We start from the raw sequence: 14,834 nt of genomic DNA on the forward strand, positions 1-14,834 counted from the left end.
TTAAAAACCACCATCATCATCATTTGGTTTTCCGGATTCTTCATCATTTGGTTTTCCGAATACTTCATCATTTGGTTTTCCGAATACTTCATCATTTGGTTTTCCGAATACTTCATCATTTGGTTTTCCGAATACTTCATCATTTGGTTTTCCGAATACTTCATCATTTGGTCTTCCGAATACTTCATCATTTGGTTTTCCGAATACTTCATCATTTGGTTTTCCGGATTCTTCATCATTTGGTTTTCCGGATACTTCATCATTTGGTTTTCCGAATACTTCATCATTTGGTTTTCCGAATACTTCATCATTTGGTTTTCCGAATACTTCATCATTTGGTTTTCCGGATTCTTCATCATTTGGTTTTCCGGATACTTCATCATTTGGTTTTCCGGATACTTCATCATTTGGTTTTCCGAATACTTCATCATTTGGTCTTCCGAATACTTCATCATTTGGTTTTCCGGATACTTCATCATTTGGTTTTCCGAATACTTCATCATTTGGTTTTCCGGATTCTTCATCATTTGGTTTTCCGGATACTTCATCATTTGGTTTTCCGAATACTTCATCATTTGGTTTTCCGAATACTTCATCATTTGGTTTTCCGGATCCATCATTTAGTTTTCTGGATTTATCCTCTTGAGAAGTCAAATCTTTTAATATAGAACCCGCAAGCTCTTTCAGATATTGATTTTTAGGATAACTAGTATAACATGTAGTAAGAAATTTGAGATATTCTTCGCTTAGTGGGCACTGAACTCTATAGACGCTGGCTCCCAACAACTGATCAGTACATTGTTGTTCCGTAGGATCAGTATCAGTCATTTCCTTTTTAATCTCAGTGCATCTGAGTTGAACAAGTTCTTCTAAAGCAAGACATGTATGCAATGGTCTTAAACAGAAAGTGAGGAAATCCACAGTTGTGTTTAATATACTAGTGCATACTTGAGGAATTTCTTTTTGACATAGATCAAATCTACTATTAGAGTCATGTCCTGAATTAATTCCGCGAAGGTAGCGCTCAAATACACTAAGAGAAGATCCTACTTCTAAGCCGTGTGCACAATGACCTTCAAGAAGAGTACATAAACGGAAGAGTTTTGGATCAAGTCTTTTTAGGTAAGAACATGGTCTTAACAATTGTGTACACAAATCTACATTTATGCCTGTCCAAAAAACACTTTCGGGATATCGTTCCTTCCAAATTTCACGATGAAGTTTGTTTTCTAAATTTGGTACTTCCTCGTCCAAAAGCAGAAGCGAGGCTTTTAGACAGGGAACATCCCAATGAGCGTCGGACCTGGCGTCACAAAAGTAAGCTGATTGAGGAAAGAAGCCTAGACCCAAACATTTATGACCTATTTTCATGCAATCGAACATGATTTTAGTAAAGCCCTGTTGACCAAGCAAATAACCCATAAAATATGCAGGATTAACTGAAGGATCAGTTCTTGGTAAGAATAAACCGCCATCCAATTTCTGGGTATCTAATAAAGCTCCTGCACTCATTTTTGGATATAAAAAAAAGCCTCCTCTTCCTTCTTTCCGAAGAAAATCGAATTTACCTAATTCTGATACTAACAAATCAGGATTAAGACAAAGCTGTACAAGTAGATCGCTTGTATTGAATAGATCACGACATAAAACCTTCAATTTTTCTTGGAAAGATTCTGAGTAGTAATCATCACTAATTAAATTTGTAAAGAGAGTATAAAGTTTATATTCATTATAACTACGCTGGCAGGCGTACAACAGTGTACGGCACTCTTTCATGTATTCATAAGAACATCCTCGTGACCTAAGACGACATTTCGTATAAGAATACAAGCATTGATACGAATCCAGAGGCGATGTTTTTTCTAGCCCATCAGTATAAGTTACATCCTCTGTTTCACATAATTCTTTTTTGACTTCAGGCAATTTCTGGCATGCTTCATGCTGATGTTCACATATACTTTTTACGGCATCACCAACTCTGGAAAGATCACCGTATACCCTTGTTAATTCCTTACATGCATTTGAGAGATGCTCTGAACAAGAATGAGTATTCCCGTTCGTAAGAAAGATCAAAAGTTCATCAAAGCTATAAGCTCCAGATACTAAATCTTTTTTAAATTCAAGTTCTGGATTTGAAAGATTATAAGGGGGCATCAATGCTGCAAATCCTAATAAAATAAGATAAAAGATAAGATAAAAGATAAGATGCCTAAAGGACCAAAAGTTCCAGAAAGAACATATGTTATGAAAGTAAAAAGAAAAAATAATATAATCTTCATATTTTATTGACAAAAATAAATAATCTTTGATTTATGTCAACAGTTATTAAATAACTTTATAAGTCTTTTATATAATTTGTGGAGTTTTAAAATATGAGAAAAAAAAAAGTCTATGATATATCTATATATTTATAATATTAAGTTGGATTTGTTTTGTACATAAAATTTATTTGGTATTTACTTTTTTTTAAATAGTTAACAAATTTATAATTTTTCTGGATATTTAATATATTTTTAAAATAATTTTTAAACTAGATTTAATCTCATTAAAAATATCTATAATATTAATATGGTTTAAAAATGTAATGTTCTTTTAATTCTTATTCAGGGCTATTTTTAAAGAAAATATTGTACATTTAAATGATTTCAAAATCCTATTATTAACATTGTATAATTTAAATGAAGATATATAATGCATTAGATATTACATAATTAAATATTACATATTAAATAATTAAATATTAATCTTTAAAGATTAGTATGAAATAATGGTTTAAAAACCATCATCATCTAGTTTTTCAGACTCTATTTCTTGAGAAGTCAAATCTTTTAATCTAGAAGCTGCAAGGTTTTTCAGATATTGATTTTGAGGATAATTAGTATAACATGTAGTAAGAAATTTGAGATATTCTTCGCTTTGTGGGCACATAGATCCATAGGTGTCCGCTTTTTGCAACTTAATGAGACATTCTTTTTCCGAAAGATCAATTTCAGTCATTCCCTTTTTAAGCTCATCGCATCTATGTAAATAAAGACTCATTAAAGCAAAGCATGTATGCGATGGTTTTAAACAGAAAGCAAGGAAATCTACAGTTTTGTTTAATATGCTAGTGCATATTTGAGGAAGTGCTTGTTGACATAGATCAAGATTATGAATAGAGTCCTCTCTTAAATTAGCTTTGCGAAACTGGTACTCAAATATATTAAGAGAAGATCCTATTTCTAGGCCGTAAGCACAATGACCTCTAAGATAATCGCATAAGCTATTAAGTGTTGAATCGAGTTTTCCTAAGTAAGAACATGGTCTTAAAAATTTCGTGCACAAATTTACATTTATGCCTGACCAAAAAATACCTTCGGGATATTGCTGATCCGAGAGTCTATATTCAAGTTCCTTTTTTAAATTCGGTACATGCTGTTCCAAAAGCGCGACCTCGGTTTTTTTACAGGTAGTATCCCAATGAGTGTTAGACTCTGCGTTACAAAAGTAAGCTGATTGAGGAAAAAAGCCTAGACCCAAACATTTCTGACTTATTTTTACGCAATCCGACACGAATGAAGTAAAACCATGTTGACCAAGCAAATAACCCATAAAATATGCAGGATTAACTGAAGGATCAGTTCTTGGTAAGAATAAACCGCCATCTAATCCCTGAGCGTTCAATAAAGCTCCTGTACTCCATTGCGAATAAAAAAAAAAACTTAATTTCCCTGCCTTCTGAAAAACATCAGTTATACTCAAATCTGATAGTAACGAATCAGGATTAAAACAGAGTTGTACAAATAGATCGCTTGTGTCGAATAGATCACGACATGTAACTTTCAATTTTTCTCGGAACGTTTCCGAGGAGAAATCATTACCAAGTAAATTTATAAAATAAGCATGAAGTTCATATTCACTATAAATATAGCGGCAGATGTATAACAGTTTACGGCATTGTTCCATGTATTCATAAAAACATCCTCGTGACCTAAAACGACATTTCGTATAAGTAGTATAGCATTGATCCTCCTCCGTAAACGATGATTCTTTTAGTTTTTCATAAGTTACCTTATCGAGGTTACATAATTCTTTTTTGACTTCAGGCAATTTCTGGCATGCTTCATGCTGATGTTCACATATACTTTTTACGGCATTACCAATTCTGGAAAGATCACCGTATACTTTTGTTAATTCCTCACATGTATTTGAGAGATGCTGTAGACAAGAATGGTCATTTCTTGCTGTAAGAAATATCAAAAGGTCATCAAAGCTATAAGTTCCAGATATTAAATTATCTGTAAAATGAAGTTCTATACTTGGAGGTTCATAAGGGGGCATTAATTCTGTAAACCCTAATTAAAATAAGATAAAAGATAAGATAAAAGATAAGATGCCTAAAGGACCAAAAGTTCCAGAAAGAACATATGTTATGAAAGTAAAAAGAAAAAATAATATAATCTTCATATTTTATTGACAAAAATAAATAATCTTTGATTTATGTCAACAGTTATTAAATAACTTTATAAGTCTTTTATATAATTTGTGGAGTTTTAAAATATGAGAAAAAAAAAAGTCTATGATATATCTATATATTTATAATATTAAGTTGGATTTGTTTTGTACATAAAATTTATTTGGTATTTACTTTTTTTTAAATAGTTAACAAATTTATAATTTTTCTGGATATTTAATATATTTTTAAAATAATTTTTAAACTAGATTTAATCTCATTAAAAATATCTATAATATTAATATGGTTTAAAAATGTAATGTTCTTTTAATTCTTATTCAGGGCTATTTTTAAAGAAAATATTGTACATTTAAATGATTTCAAAATCCTATTATTAACATTGTATAATTTAAATGAAGATATATAATGCATTAGATATTACATAATTAAATATTACATATTACATAATTAAATATTACATATTACATAATTAGATATTACATATTAAACAAAACAATTAAATATTAGATACTAAATAATTAAATATTAATCTTTAAAAATTAGTACGAAATAATGGTTTAAAAACCACCATCATCATCATTATCATCATCATCTGGTTTCCCGAAATCCAATCGAGGAGCAAATCTACTAGGATCAGAATCTTTAAGGGATTTTAAAAACCAATTATGAGGATATTTGGTATAACATGTGGTAAGAAATTCGTTATATCCTTTCAACACTCGGCACTTCTCCCGATAGACGCCAATTTTCGAGAACAGATCATCACATTGTTGTTCCGTAGGATCAGTAGTAGCCAATACACTTTTAAACCCTTTGCATCTAACACTATCAAGTTCTTTTAAAGCCAAACATGTATGCGATGGTCTTAAACAGAAAGTGAGGAAATCCACAGTTTTGTTTAATATAACAGTGCATATTTGAGGAAGTGCTTCTCGACATAGATCTAGTTGACTAACAGGACGGCTCGTTATGTCAACTCCGTTAAAGTAGTTGTTAAATACACTAAGAGAAGATCCTACTTCTAAGCCATGTGCACAATGACCTTCAAGAAGAGTACATAAACGATCGAGTCTTGAATCAAGTTTTTTTAGGTAAGAACATGATTTTAAAAATTCCGTACATAAATCTACATCTACGCCTGTCCAAAAAATAGTATCGGGATGTAGTCGATCTCTGAGTTTACGTTGAAGTTCGTTTTTTAAATTTGGTACATCCTGTTCAAGAAGTGTAACCTCAGCTCTTTTACAGGCACTACTCCGAGAAGTGCTGGACCCAGCCTCACAAAAGTAAGATGATTGAGGAAAGAAGTCTAGACCCAAACATTTCTGACTTATTTCTAAGCAATCCGATACGAATGAAGTAGAGCCACGTTGACCAAGCAAATAAGCCATAAAATATACAGGATTAACTGAAGGATCAGTTCTTGGCAAGAATAAATTGCCATCCAATTCCTGGGCATCCAATAAAGCTCCTATACTCACATGCGGATATGAAAAAAAGCCCCCTCTTCCTTCTTTCCGAAGAAAATTAAATTTACCTAATTCTGATACTAACAAATCAGGATTAAGACAAAGCTGTACAAATAGATCGCTTGTGTTGAATAGATCACGACATAAAACCTTCAATTCTTTTCGGAAGGATTCTGAGTTGTAATCATCACTAATTAAATTTGTAAAGAGAGTATGAAGTTCATATTTACTATAACTACGCTGGCAGGCATGCAACAGTGTACGGCACTCTTCCATGTATTTATAGGAACATGCTCGTGACCTAAGACGACATTTTATATAAGAATAAAAGCATTGATTCGAATCCAAAGGCGATGTTTTTTCTAGCTTATCATTATAAGTTACCTCATCGAGGTTACATAATTCTTTTTTGATTTTAGGCAATCTCCGGCATGCTTCATAGTAATGTTCACATATATTTTTCATGGCATTACCAATTCTGGAAAGATCACCGTATACTTTTGTTAATTCACCACATGAATATGAGAGACGACGTAGACAAGAACCAATATTCCCTCCTGTAAGAAACATCAAAAGTTCATCAGAGCTATAAGTTCCAGATATTAAATCATCTTTAAAATGAAGTTCCGAAGTTGATGTTGTATAAGGGGGCATCAATGTTGCAAACCCTAATGAAATAAGAAAAAGATAAAAGATAAAAAATAAGATACCTAAAGGACCAAAAGTTCCAGAAAGAACATATGTTATGAAAGTAAAAAGAAAAAATAATATAATCTTCATATTTTATTAACAAAAACAAATAATCTTTGATTTATGTTAACGGTTATTAAATTATAATTTTATGGGTCTTTTATATAATGTGGAGTTTTAAAATGAGAAAAAAAAGTCTATGATATATCTATATATTTATAATATTAAATTAGACTTGTTTTATAGATAAAATTTATTTTGCATTTACTTTTCTTTTAAATAATTAGCAAATTTATGATTTTTTTAAATGTTTAAAATTAATCTTTTTAAAACAAAACTTGGAAATTCTCAAATAGAACAGTTTTATTAAATAATCTGGATTTATATTTTAATATGTTTTAATATTAAGAAGTATTTATATTATTCTAATGTTTTTATTTTTTAGATTCAATTTTTTTATATATTAATTTTTTATAATTTTTATCATAATTCAGATTAGTTTTTCTATATCCAATATAAATATATTCAAAAATGATATGTTTTAGCATTTTTAACATTTTTAATTATAATTTCTATTTTTATATATATCTAAATTTTGTTTTTTTTATTACTAAAAATTAGAATTTTAAGAGTTAAGCATATATATTTAAAAAAAATTATAATTTCGGAATATATTTTTTCTTAATATATTAATTATATATGGGATTTGTTTTTCTTTAGAATTATTTTAAATTTACATTTATATAATTTTATTTAACATTTTCAAAAAATATAATTTGGCAAAAAAAAAACAATTATAAATAATGGCATTATAATTATCCTTTATGATAAATGTTTTATAATAATTTTATTTTTCAATTGACGTATATGAATTAAGGTATGTTTTAAAGATAAAATTCAAAAAGAAATCACGGGTAATTTTCAAAATATTTAATTGGTAATTTTTAATTTATTATTTTAAATCTATATGCTATCTTGTTATATTTTATTTATATAAAACATATATATTAAGTTTTATCTCTATACTTTTTTTTATCTTTATTTTTTTTGTATTTTTATAACAATTATTCCTGATGATGTTATTTTATTAAATTCAATATTTCATTTTTATTTCTTTATCTAAGTTTGCGTCTTTGTTTCTTTATTCAAATTTATTTTATATTTTTATTTAAATAGCATTGCTACTATTGATATTACTATTGATCTTATTCTAAAGACATTTCTCTTATATTTGTATAAAACAACATCTTATTAGTGAAAATTATTCATCACTTTATTTTTTAATCACAATTTCTTTTTTATTGCAATTAATTGTTGTTAATATTGTTATTATCCTCATTCTTTTTTTCTTTTGTTTTCATCTTGTAATTTACATAGAAATTATTTTAAATAATTAACTCCTTGATATTGTAATTAATGATAATTGTTTTTACATTAAATATAAATTCTACAGATTTTGAAGTATTACATGTAAAATTTATAAATTTATACACAATTGCTAATTTTAAATGGTATTTTTATGACAATATTTGAATTAATATACAATTTTACAGTATTCCAATCCAAAATATAAATCCAATTTTTTTTCTACTATATTAAATTCTATTTTATCAAATTATAAAACTTATGGTTTACTTTTAATAGAAATAATTTAAGATGCAACGTTTATCAAAAGTAGAATAACAATACTATTAGTGACATTTATTATTATATATTATTTCTATTTCTTATAAGAACTGATAGATGCAATTTAAATTTTTTTATTATTTTTTGTATTTTTTTAAATTTATATATCTTTTTTTCTTTCTAAATAGTTAATAGTTATTTTTAAACTTAAAATTTTTTTAATATTAATTTAGCTCTGCGTAATAAATGCACTTAAGTGCAATTTTACTGCAATATAGCACTGAATCTCTCCATATTTTCAATCTTTTCTTTTTTTTAATTCTTGTCGCCTATGATTTTGAAATATTATAGTTTTGGATATATAATGTTTTTTGTTATTTTATGAATACTATTTTACATGATTAATTCATTATTAACCATTAAAGAACAAATAGATTATTAATTTTTCTAGAGACAATTTAACCTAATGATTTCAAATACATTATACAATTATAATAATTGCTAAAAATACTAATATGTTGATTCAAAAAATACTTAATTAGTTTATTTACATTTTTTAGAAAACATAAGATTTATTTAAAATATTACATGATTGTGTTTTTGGTTTTTTTGAATTGAAAAATCTAATTTTAAATTTTAATGTTCGGCAATAATTTTTTAATTTTGTTTGATATTTAAATCATTTACTAAAGAAAAATCTTTTTTACATATTCTTTAGATGCTTTTTAGGGCTTTTATGAGATTATATATAAATTAAGTAATACTATATTATTGTTTCGGAGTATTTAATATATCTTTTGAATTTTTTTTTAATTTTAAAGAGTATTTTATTTAATGTTAAATCATAAAGCTTCTTGAATAATTTGCTTATCAAAAAATCAGTATCCATTAAACAAAACACTTTGTTATAACACAACTCTTATATTTTTCTATAAAGCTTAAAAAATAACAAAACGGTATAATTTAAAATAAAAATATCTAGATTTTAAATATATAGCTTTTATTACTAAATAAATATAATCGAGTTTTAATCTTTTAAAATGTATTTTAATTTTTCTAAAAAAGAAAATTTAGAGATCTTAATTTTCTTGAGATTTTATTAAATATAAGTTATATATAAAATTTATATATTTATGATTTGAAAAATTTTAAACCTTTTGCATTAATTTCGATAACGTCGCTTAAATTAAAAATTAATATTTTAATTTTTTTATCTTATGTCTTTTAAGGTACTGGATGATGAATTTATTGCTATAAAGTAAATATTTTTATTTTTTATATACATTTTTAAGAATTAGTAGTTCGATATATCCATCATGTTTTGAATCCTTAGATAGTAATGCAAAAATTTATACTTTAAAAATTCCAAAAAAACCATACTATATTATTCTTCGGTTTCCAGAAACATATCCTTATGAAAAACCATATATTATGGAATCTAGAAATGTTGAAAAATCTATTGTAAGAGATATTTTAGCACAGATTCCCTATGGAGATGTAAGATATAGTTATTATTGAAAATTATTAATGATATCTATAATACTAGGTTTGTATTTTTGAATTAATAAAATGTCTTGAAGAAGAAGAGTTTCTTCAGAAAAATTTTAATACCTTAAATGATTGCAATATTAATATAAATATTTCTCCTACTTTAGACTTTATTTCGAAAGAAAATAATGAAAAGCGTATTAATCAAAATGAAATACCTTGGATCGTTTCTGATGTATTAATTTCTAAAAAATCCAGATTTATTGGACGAATGCTTGAAGTTAATTCTTTAGATATGGTTTATGTAGCCCTTAAAAGTTTGCAACATGAAAAATCATTACTGAATGCAACTCATAATATATGGGCATATAGGTTAATAGAAAAAAATGATAAAATAATTTATGGTTAGTTAATTTGTAGATAAATTATTATATAACTTTCTTAGACAGTAATGACGATGGGGAAAAAGGGGCTGGTTCGAATTTATCATGTTTATTGTATTCTATGGTAACTAATTCATCTATTTTATTAATACTTTACATAGGTATAGGGTGTAAAAAATGTTCTTGTAGTTGTAAGTAGATGGCATGGAGGAATTAATCTTGGTCCTTCCAGATTTAAACTTATAAATTCTTCTGCAAAGGCTGCTTTACTTCTTGGGATTTCTGTTAATAAATCGGAAAAAGATAAAGTTCATAAAAAAAAGAATGGAACATAAAATAATTGTTTTAGGATTTATTAAATATTCTAGAAAAACAAGAAGTTGTGTAATATTAATTTAATAAAATAAATAAAATTTGAATGGTATTGAATTTACAAATATATAATTTATAATTAAGATTTTTGAAAATTTGTTTTTAAAAATTGAATTTATAATTTATAACATATTTTGTAGAGAAATTGTCGGTTATCTTAATATTAAATATAATATTAAGATATTATATAATACTTTTATTTTTTACATTAACAAAACTGAACTCAGTTATAGTTGAAATTATTGTAATAATGGCCCTCTAAAATTTTTTTGTTATTATGAAATGATTAATTTCAGCTATAAGTACACAGAGTTATAATGGGTTTATACACGAAAATAATATTGTATTATTTTATTTATGGCATGTGTTTTTAGTATTTTAAAAGTCTTATTCTAGAATATGTAACTGGATAATTTGTTTCTAAAATAATAAAAATTTTAAAAAAATATGTCAAACGAATAATATTCCTCTATCTTTAAGTTATTTTTATATTAAATATTAAGGAAATTAGCTTTTTTTTAAATATTTTTTATTTTAAATAATTATATTATATAACCATGATAAACATTTCATACTTCATAATATTATTTTAGAAAAATAGATATAATTTAAATACAAACGGATTTTTATGTAAAAGTTAAAAACATTTTTTAATAATAAAATTATATATTATTTATTTAAAATGAAAAATCAAAAATGTTACATTTCAAATATATTATAAATATTCAAATTTTACTTTAGTGTAGGCTTAATTGCATACATTGTTTTGTTTAAATATATAATTATAAATAATTATTTCAGAAATTTTAAATATAAAATTCAAATTCTATTGAATACATTTAAAAAATAAAATTAATATGCTAATAAAATGTTATGTAAAAATATGAAAATTTAGATTAATTCTATATAAAATGAAATCCTATTTGCATAAATTTCAAAACTATACTTTTTAAATAATTTCTTTTGTAATAAATAATTGTGTATTAATTTTAAATTTAAAAATTTAATATTTTTATGTAAAATAAATTTCATTAAAACATTATATATATATATTCAAATTAAATATATTAAATATATCAATATTTTAAAAAAACTGTAGGAAAGATAAAACTGTTCTTTGTAATACAAATATGCTCTTAATATATTTTAAATATTAGAATTTTTTATCTTTAAAATCATACTACGATTAATTTTTTAAACAAAAAATTAAATTGTAAATTTGATCTAGAATCATCCCAATGGCAAAACAGGATTTGGGCCCTAAAGAAGCATCTCTTTTTCGTCAGATTATTGTAATTTCCTTGAATTCTTTAAATTAAAAACAATATTTATTTTAATAGAAACTTTATGAAATAAAACAATATAAAAAAAGTTTAAAAAATGCGGATCAAATCTTAAAAAAATATCCTGAACATGGAGGTTCTAGAATTTTATATATGTTTTTATATTAATATTTCTACTTAGAAACATTAGCTATGAAAGGTCTAATTTTAACTTTATTAAATAAAAAATCAGAAGGATATGAGCATGCGCATAGAGGGCTTAGAAATAACCTTACATCTCACATATGTTGGCATGTTTTTGGTCTTTTACATCGTTTGGATAAAAATTACAACGAGGCTATAAAATGTTATCTTAATGCTTTAAAATATGACAAAGAAAACTTGCAGATATTACGGGATTTAGCTTTACTTCAAACTCACAAACGTCTTTTTATACAGCTGGTTGTATGAATATCATCTTAATAATATATTATAATTAATTATATAAATAGAATACAAGAAATATTTTACTTCAATTAAATCCTAAGCAACGACAAAATTGGACAGCATATGCATTAGCAAATTATTTGAATGGAGATATTTTAGCATCAGAAAAAGTATTAACAATATACGAAAATATCTCAGGGGTTTGTATATTCATTTTATTTTTTAATTCCTATATAATATTACAGAACAATTTAAGGAATTATGAAAATTCTGAAACAATTTTATACAAATGTACTATAATCATGGAATTGGGGAATTATATAGAAGCATTAAATTATATAAATTCTGTAGAATGTCAAGTGATTGATAAAATGTCTATTATGGAGATTAAGGCTAAATGTTTTTTAAAATTACAAAAAAAAGAAGCGATAGCGGAGTATATTAAGCTATTAGATCGTAACTCTGAAAATTGTGAATATTACATGGATCTAGCTAAAGCTAAAGGATTAAAAAACAAAAATGAAGTAATAGACACTAATGGATTGAAACAAATGTATATTGATCTTGAGAAAAGATATCCCGGATCATATGTAGCTAAACGTTTACTTCTTGATTTCTTATCTGGTAATATCTAATCGTATTTTTTAAAACATTTTTTTAATGTATTATAGGCGACGAATTTAAAATAGCTATAAATAAATATTTAAAAAGACTTTTTAAAAAAGGCACACCATCCACATTTATTTCTATTAAATGTTTATATTCAGATAAAGAAAAAAAAGACATAATTCAAAATTCGGTAGAACAATACTTAGATAATTTATATTTAAAAAAAGATATTTTATGTAAATTTTAATAAATTTATGAAGATATGTTCATTATTAATAGGCGGAGTTGAGAATGAAACAAAGAATAACGATCCAACTTTATTGCTTTGGATATTATATTTTCTTGCTCAACATTATGACTATTTGCGTGAAACAGAAAAAGCATTAATGTACATTAATAGAGCTATTGAGCATACACCTACCCTTGTGGAGTTATATTTAACTAAAGCACGTATATATAAACATTCAGGAAATACTCAATTAGCAATGTTCTTTCTTAATAATGCACGGAAATTAGATTTACAAGACAGATATATAAATACAAAATGTGCAAAATATATGTTACGTAATGATTGCAATGAAGAGGCTCTAAATATTCTTAGCCTTTTTACTAAGGTAGCATAATATAATTTAATAGTATATTTTTTTTACATTTTAGTAGATTAACATAATTGATGGACCAATAGATGATTTAGTTGACATGCAATGTATTTGGTTTATTTTAGAAGATGGACAATCATTTTTACGTCAAAAAAAATACAACATTGCATTAAAACGTTTCGAAACAATTCGTAAAGTATTTTTTTTAATTATTAAAATATTTTTTTTATTATTCTAGATTTTTAATATTTGGAGCGAGGATCAGTTTGATTTTCATTCTTATTCTTTAAGAAAAGGTACTATTAGAACTTATATTAACTGTTTAAAATGGGAAGATAATTTATTTTCACATCCATTCTATCTAAAAGCAGCACAGCTAGCAATCAAAATATATGTTTTACTTTATGATTATCCGAATTTAAAAAACGATCTTAACTATATTGATTCAATTGCATTCGATAACAAGGAAACATTAAAACAAATGGAAAATATTCAATTTCAAAACAATAATTTAAATAAAAAATATAAAGAAAACGAAAAATTAAATTTTGATGATGATCCAAATGGAAATAAATTAATTCAGGTAAATACATATTGAAATGAATTATTAATTAATAGACCGAAAATCCTCTTCAAGATGCTTTGCGTTTTCTTTCACCATTGCAATCACTTGTTCTTGACAATATACAGATCTATATTTTAGGGTTTGAAATTTATTTTCGTCAGAGTATGATAATTATACTAAATGGCTTGTAAAAATTGGGTTTAATATATTTAGAAAATTATTCACAAGCTTTAAAATGCATTTTGAATGCACAAAAATTGGATTTATATCATCCAGAATTACATTTACAAATAATTTATTTTAAAAAAAACTGTATAATTTATTTTCATTGATTCATTTTAATATATTATTAGTTAAAAATATTTTAGAGTCCCAGGATGTAGAAGAAATAACTCAAAAAAAAAATGAAATATTTTCTACCGATATTACAGAATATGATTTAAATGAGGAATTTTATAAATATACGAAAAATTTTAGTGCATACCATGTATTATCTTATATTAAAAGTCTTGTACTTATTAATGAGCTTTCTCATTTAGAAAAAGCCATAGTACAGCTTTTATCCTTTGACAATATTGTGGTATTTAGGGAAGCGTTTGATATCGTTACTGAAGATAGACTTAAGAGTCTTTTTAAGAAATTAATTTTAGCAAAATTTCCATTAGCTACTGGTTTTGACTAAAAATTTGCTATAAATTATAGATATGACCATTAAAACATAGTAAAATACAATTAACCATATCTATTTATTGTTTAGATTTAGAATCAATAACCATGCATATGGATTCAATATTTAAGCAAATTAATATTTTTATATATAATTATATATATTTTATAAATAATGTTTTTTTTTAGAGATTTTTTTGCAAAA

General features: G+C 25.2%; 7 protein-coding genes across 7 annotated transcripts; 3 read left to right on the forward strand and 4 right to left on the reverse strand.

Moving 5' to 3' along the window:
• Positions 1–2,279, reverse strand: PNEG_03435 (hypothetical protein; the record flags this gene model as incomplete). The annotated part of the gene is made up of 2 exons (XM_007877331.1): positions 1–2,168; positions 2,219–2,279. The coding sequence occupies 2 exons, from the start codon at positions 2,277–2,279 to the stop codon at positions 1–3; spliced, it is 2,229 nt and encodes a 742-aa protein (XP_007875522.1).
• Positions 2,280–2,772: 493 nt separating this feature from the next.
• Positions 2,773–4,488, reverse strand: PNEG_03436 (hypothetical protein; the record flags this gene model as incomplete). The annotated part of the gene is made up of 2 exons (XM_019757757.1): positions 4,377–4,488; positions 2,773–4,334 (listed from the first exon to the last, which is right to left on the reverse strand). The coding sequence occupies exons 1-2, from the start codon at positions 4,444–4,446 to the stop codon at positions 2,773–2,775; spliced, it is 1,632 nt and encodes a 543-aa protein (XP_019613285.1). The 5' UTR covers positions 4,447–4,488.
• Positions 4,489–5,010: 522 nt separating this feature from the next.
• PNEG_03437 (hypothetical protein) lies at positions 5,011–6,702 on the reverse strand (the record flags this gene model as incomplete). The annotated part of the gene is made up of 2 exons (XM_007877333.1): positions 5,011–6,590; positions 6,633–6,702. 2 exons carry the CDS (start codon positions 6,700–6,702, stop codon positions 5,011–5,013), a joined length of 1,650 nt encoding a protein of 549 aa, XP_007875524.1.
• Positions 6,703–6,919: 217 nt separating this feature from the next.
• On the forward strand, positions 6,920–7,867 carry PNEG_04346 (hypothetical protein; the record flags this gene model as incomplete). The annotated part of the gene is made up of 8 exons (XM_019757856.1): positions 6,920–6,972; positions 7,022–7,042; positions 7,112–7,150; positions 7,234–7,243; positions 7,518–7,526; positions 7,625–7,690; positions 7,737–7,747; positions 7,789–7,867. The coding sequence occupies 8 exons, from the start codon at positions 6,920–6,922 to the stop codon at positions 7,865–7,867; spliced, it is 288 nt and encodes a 95-aa protein (XP_019613326.1).
• A 292-nt stretch (positions 7,868–8,159) lies between these two features.
• On the reverse strand, positions 8,160–8,805 carry PNEG_04347 (hypothetical protein; the record flags this gene model as incomplete). The annotated part of the gene is made up of 7 exons (XM_019757857.1): positions 8,160–8,202; positions 8,237–8,246; positions 8,276–8,300; positions 8,350–8,418; positions 8,520–8,567; positions 8,726–8,739; positions 8,790–8,805. The coding sequence occupies 7 exons, from the start codon at positions 8,803–8,805 to the stop codon at positions 8,160–8,162; spliced, it is 225 nt and encodes a 74-aa protein (XP_019613327.1).
• A 650-nt stretch (positions 8,806–9,455) lies between these two features.
• Positions 9,456–10,444, forward strand: PNEG_03438 (hypothetical protein; the record flags this gene model as incomplete). Its single annotated transcript, XM_007877334.1, has 5 exons — positions 9,456–9,496; positions 9,540–9,735; positions 9,785–10,130; positions 10,172–10,233; positions 10,277–10,444. The coding sequence occupies 5 exons, from the start codon at positions 9,456–9,458 to the stop codon at positions 10,442–10,444; spliced, it is 813 nt and encodes a 270-aa protein (XP_007875525.1).
• Positions 10,445–11,675: 1,231 nt separating this feature from the next.
• Positions 11,676–14,645, forward strand: PNEG_03439 (hypothetical protein; the record flags this gene model as incomplete). Its single annotated transcript, XM_007877335.1, has 12 exons — positions 11,676–11,773; positions 11,822–11,900; positions 11,946–12,208; positions 12,256–12,390; positions 12,436–12,814; positions 12,862–13,035; positions 13,079–13,413; positions 13,460–13,594; positions 13,637–13,981; positions 14,017–14,125; positions 14,177–14,275; positions 14,317–14,645. Exons 1-12 carry the CDS (start codon positions 11,720–11,722, stop codon positions 14,643–14,645), a joined length of 2,436 nt encoding a protein of 811 aa, XP_007875526.1. The 5' UTR covers positions 11,676–11,719.
• Between the last annotated feature and the right edge of the window lie 189 nt (positions 14,646–14,834).

This window comes from Pneumocystis murina, assembly GCF_000349005.2.
Source record: "Pneumocystis murina B123 chromosome Unknown supercont1.17, whole genome shotgun sequence".
NCBI classification, from domain to species: Eukaryota; Fungi; Ascomycota; class Pneumocystomycetes; order Pneumocystales; family Pneumocystaceae; genus Pneumocystis; species Pneumocystis murina.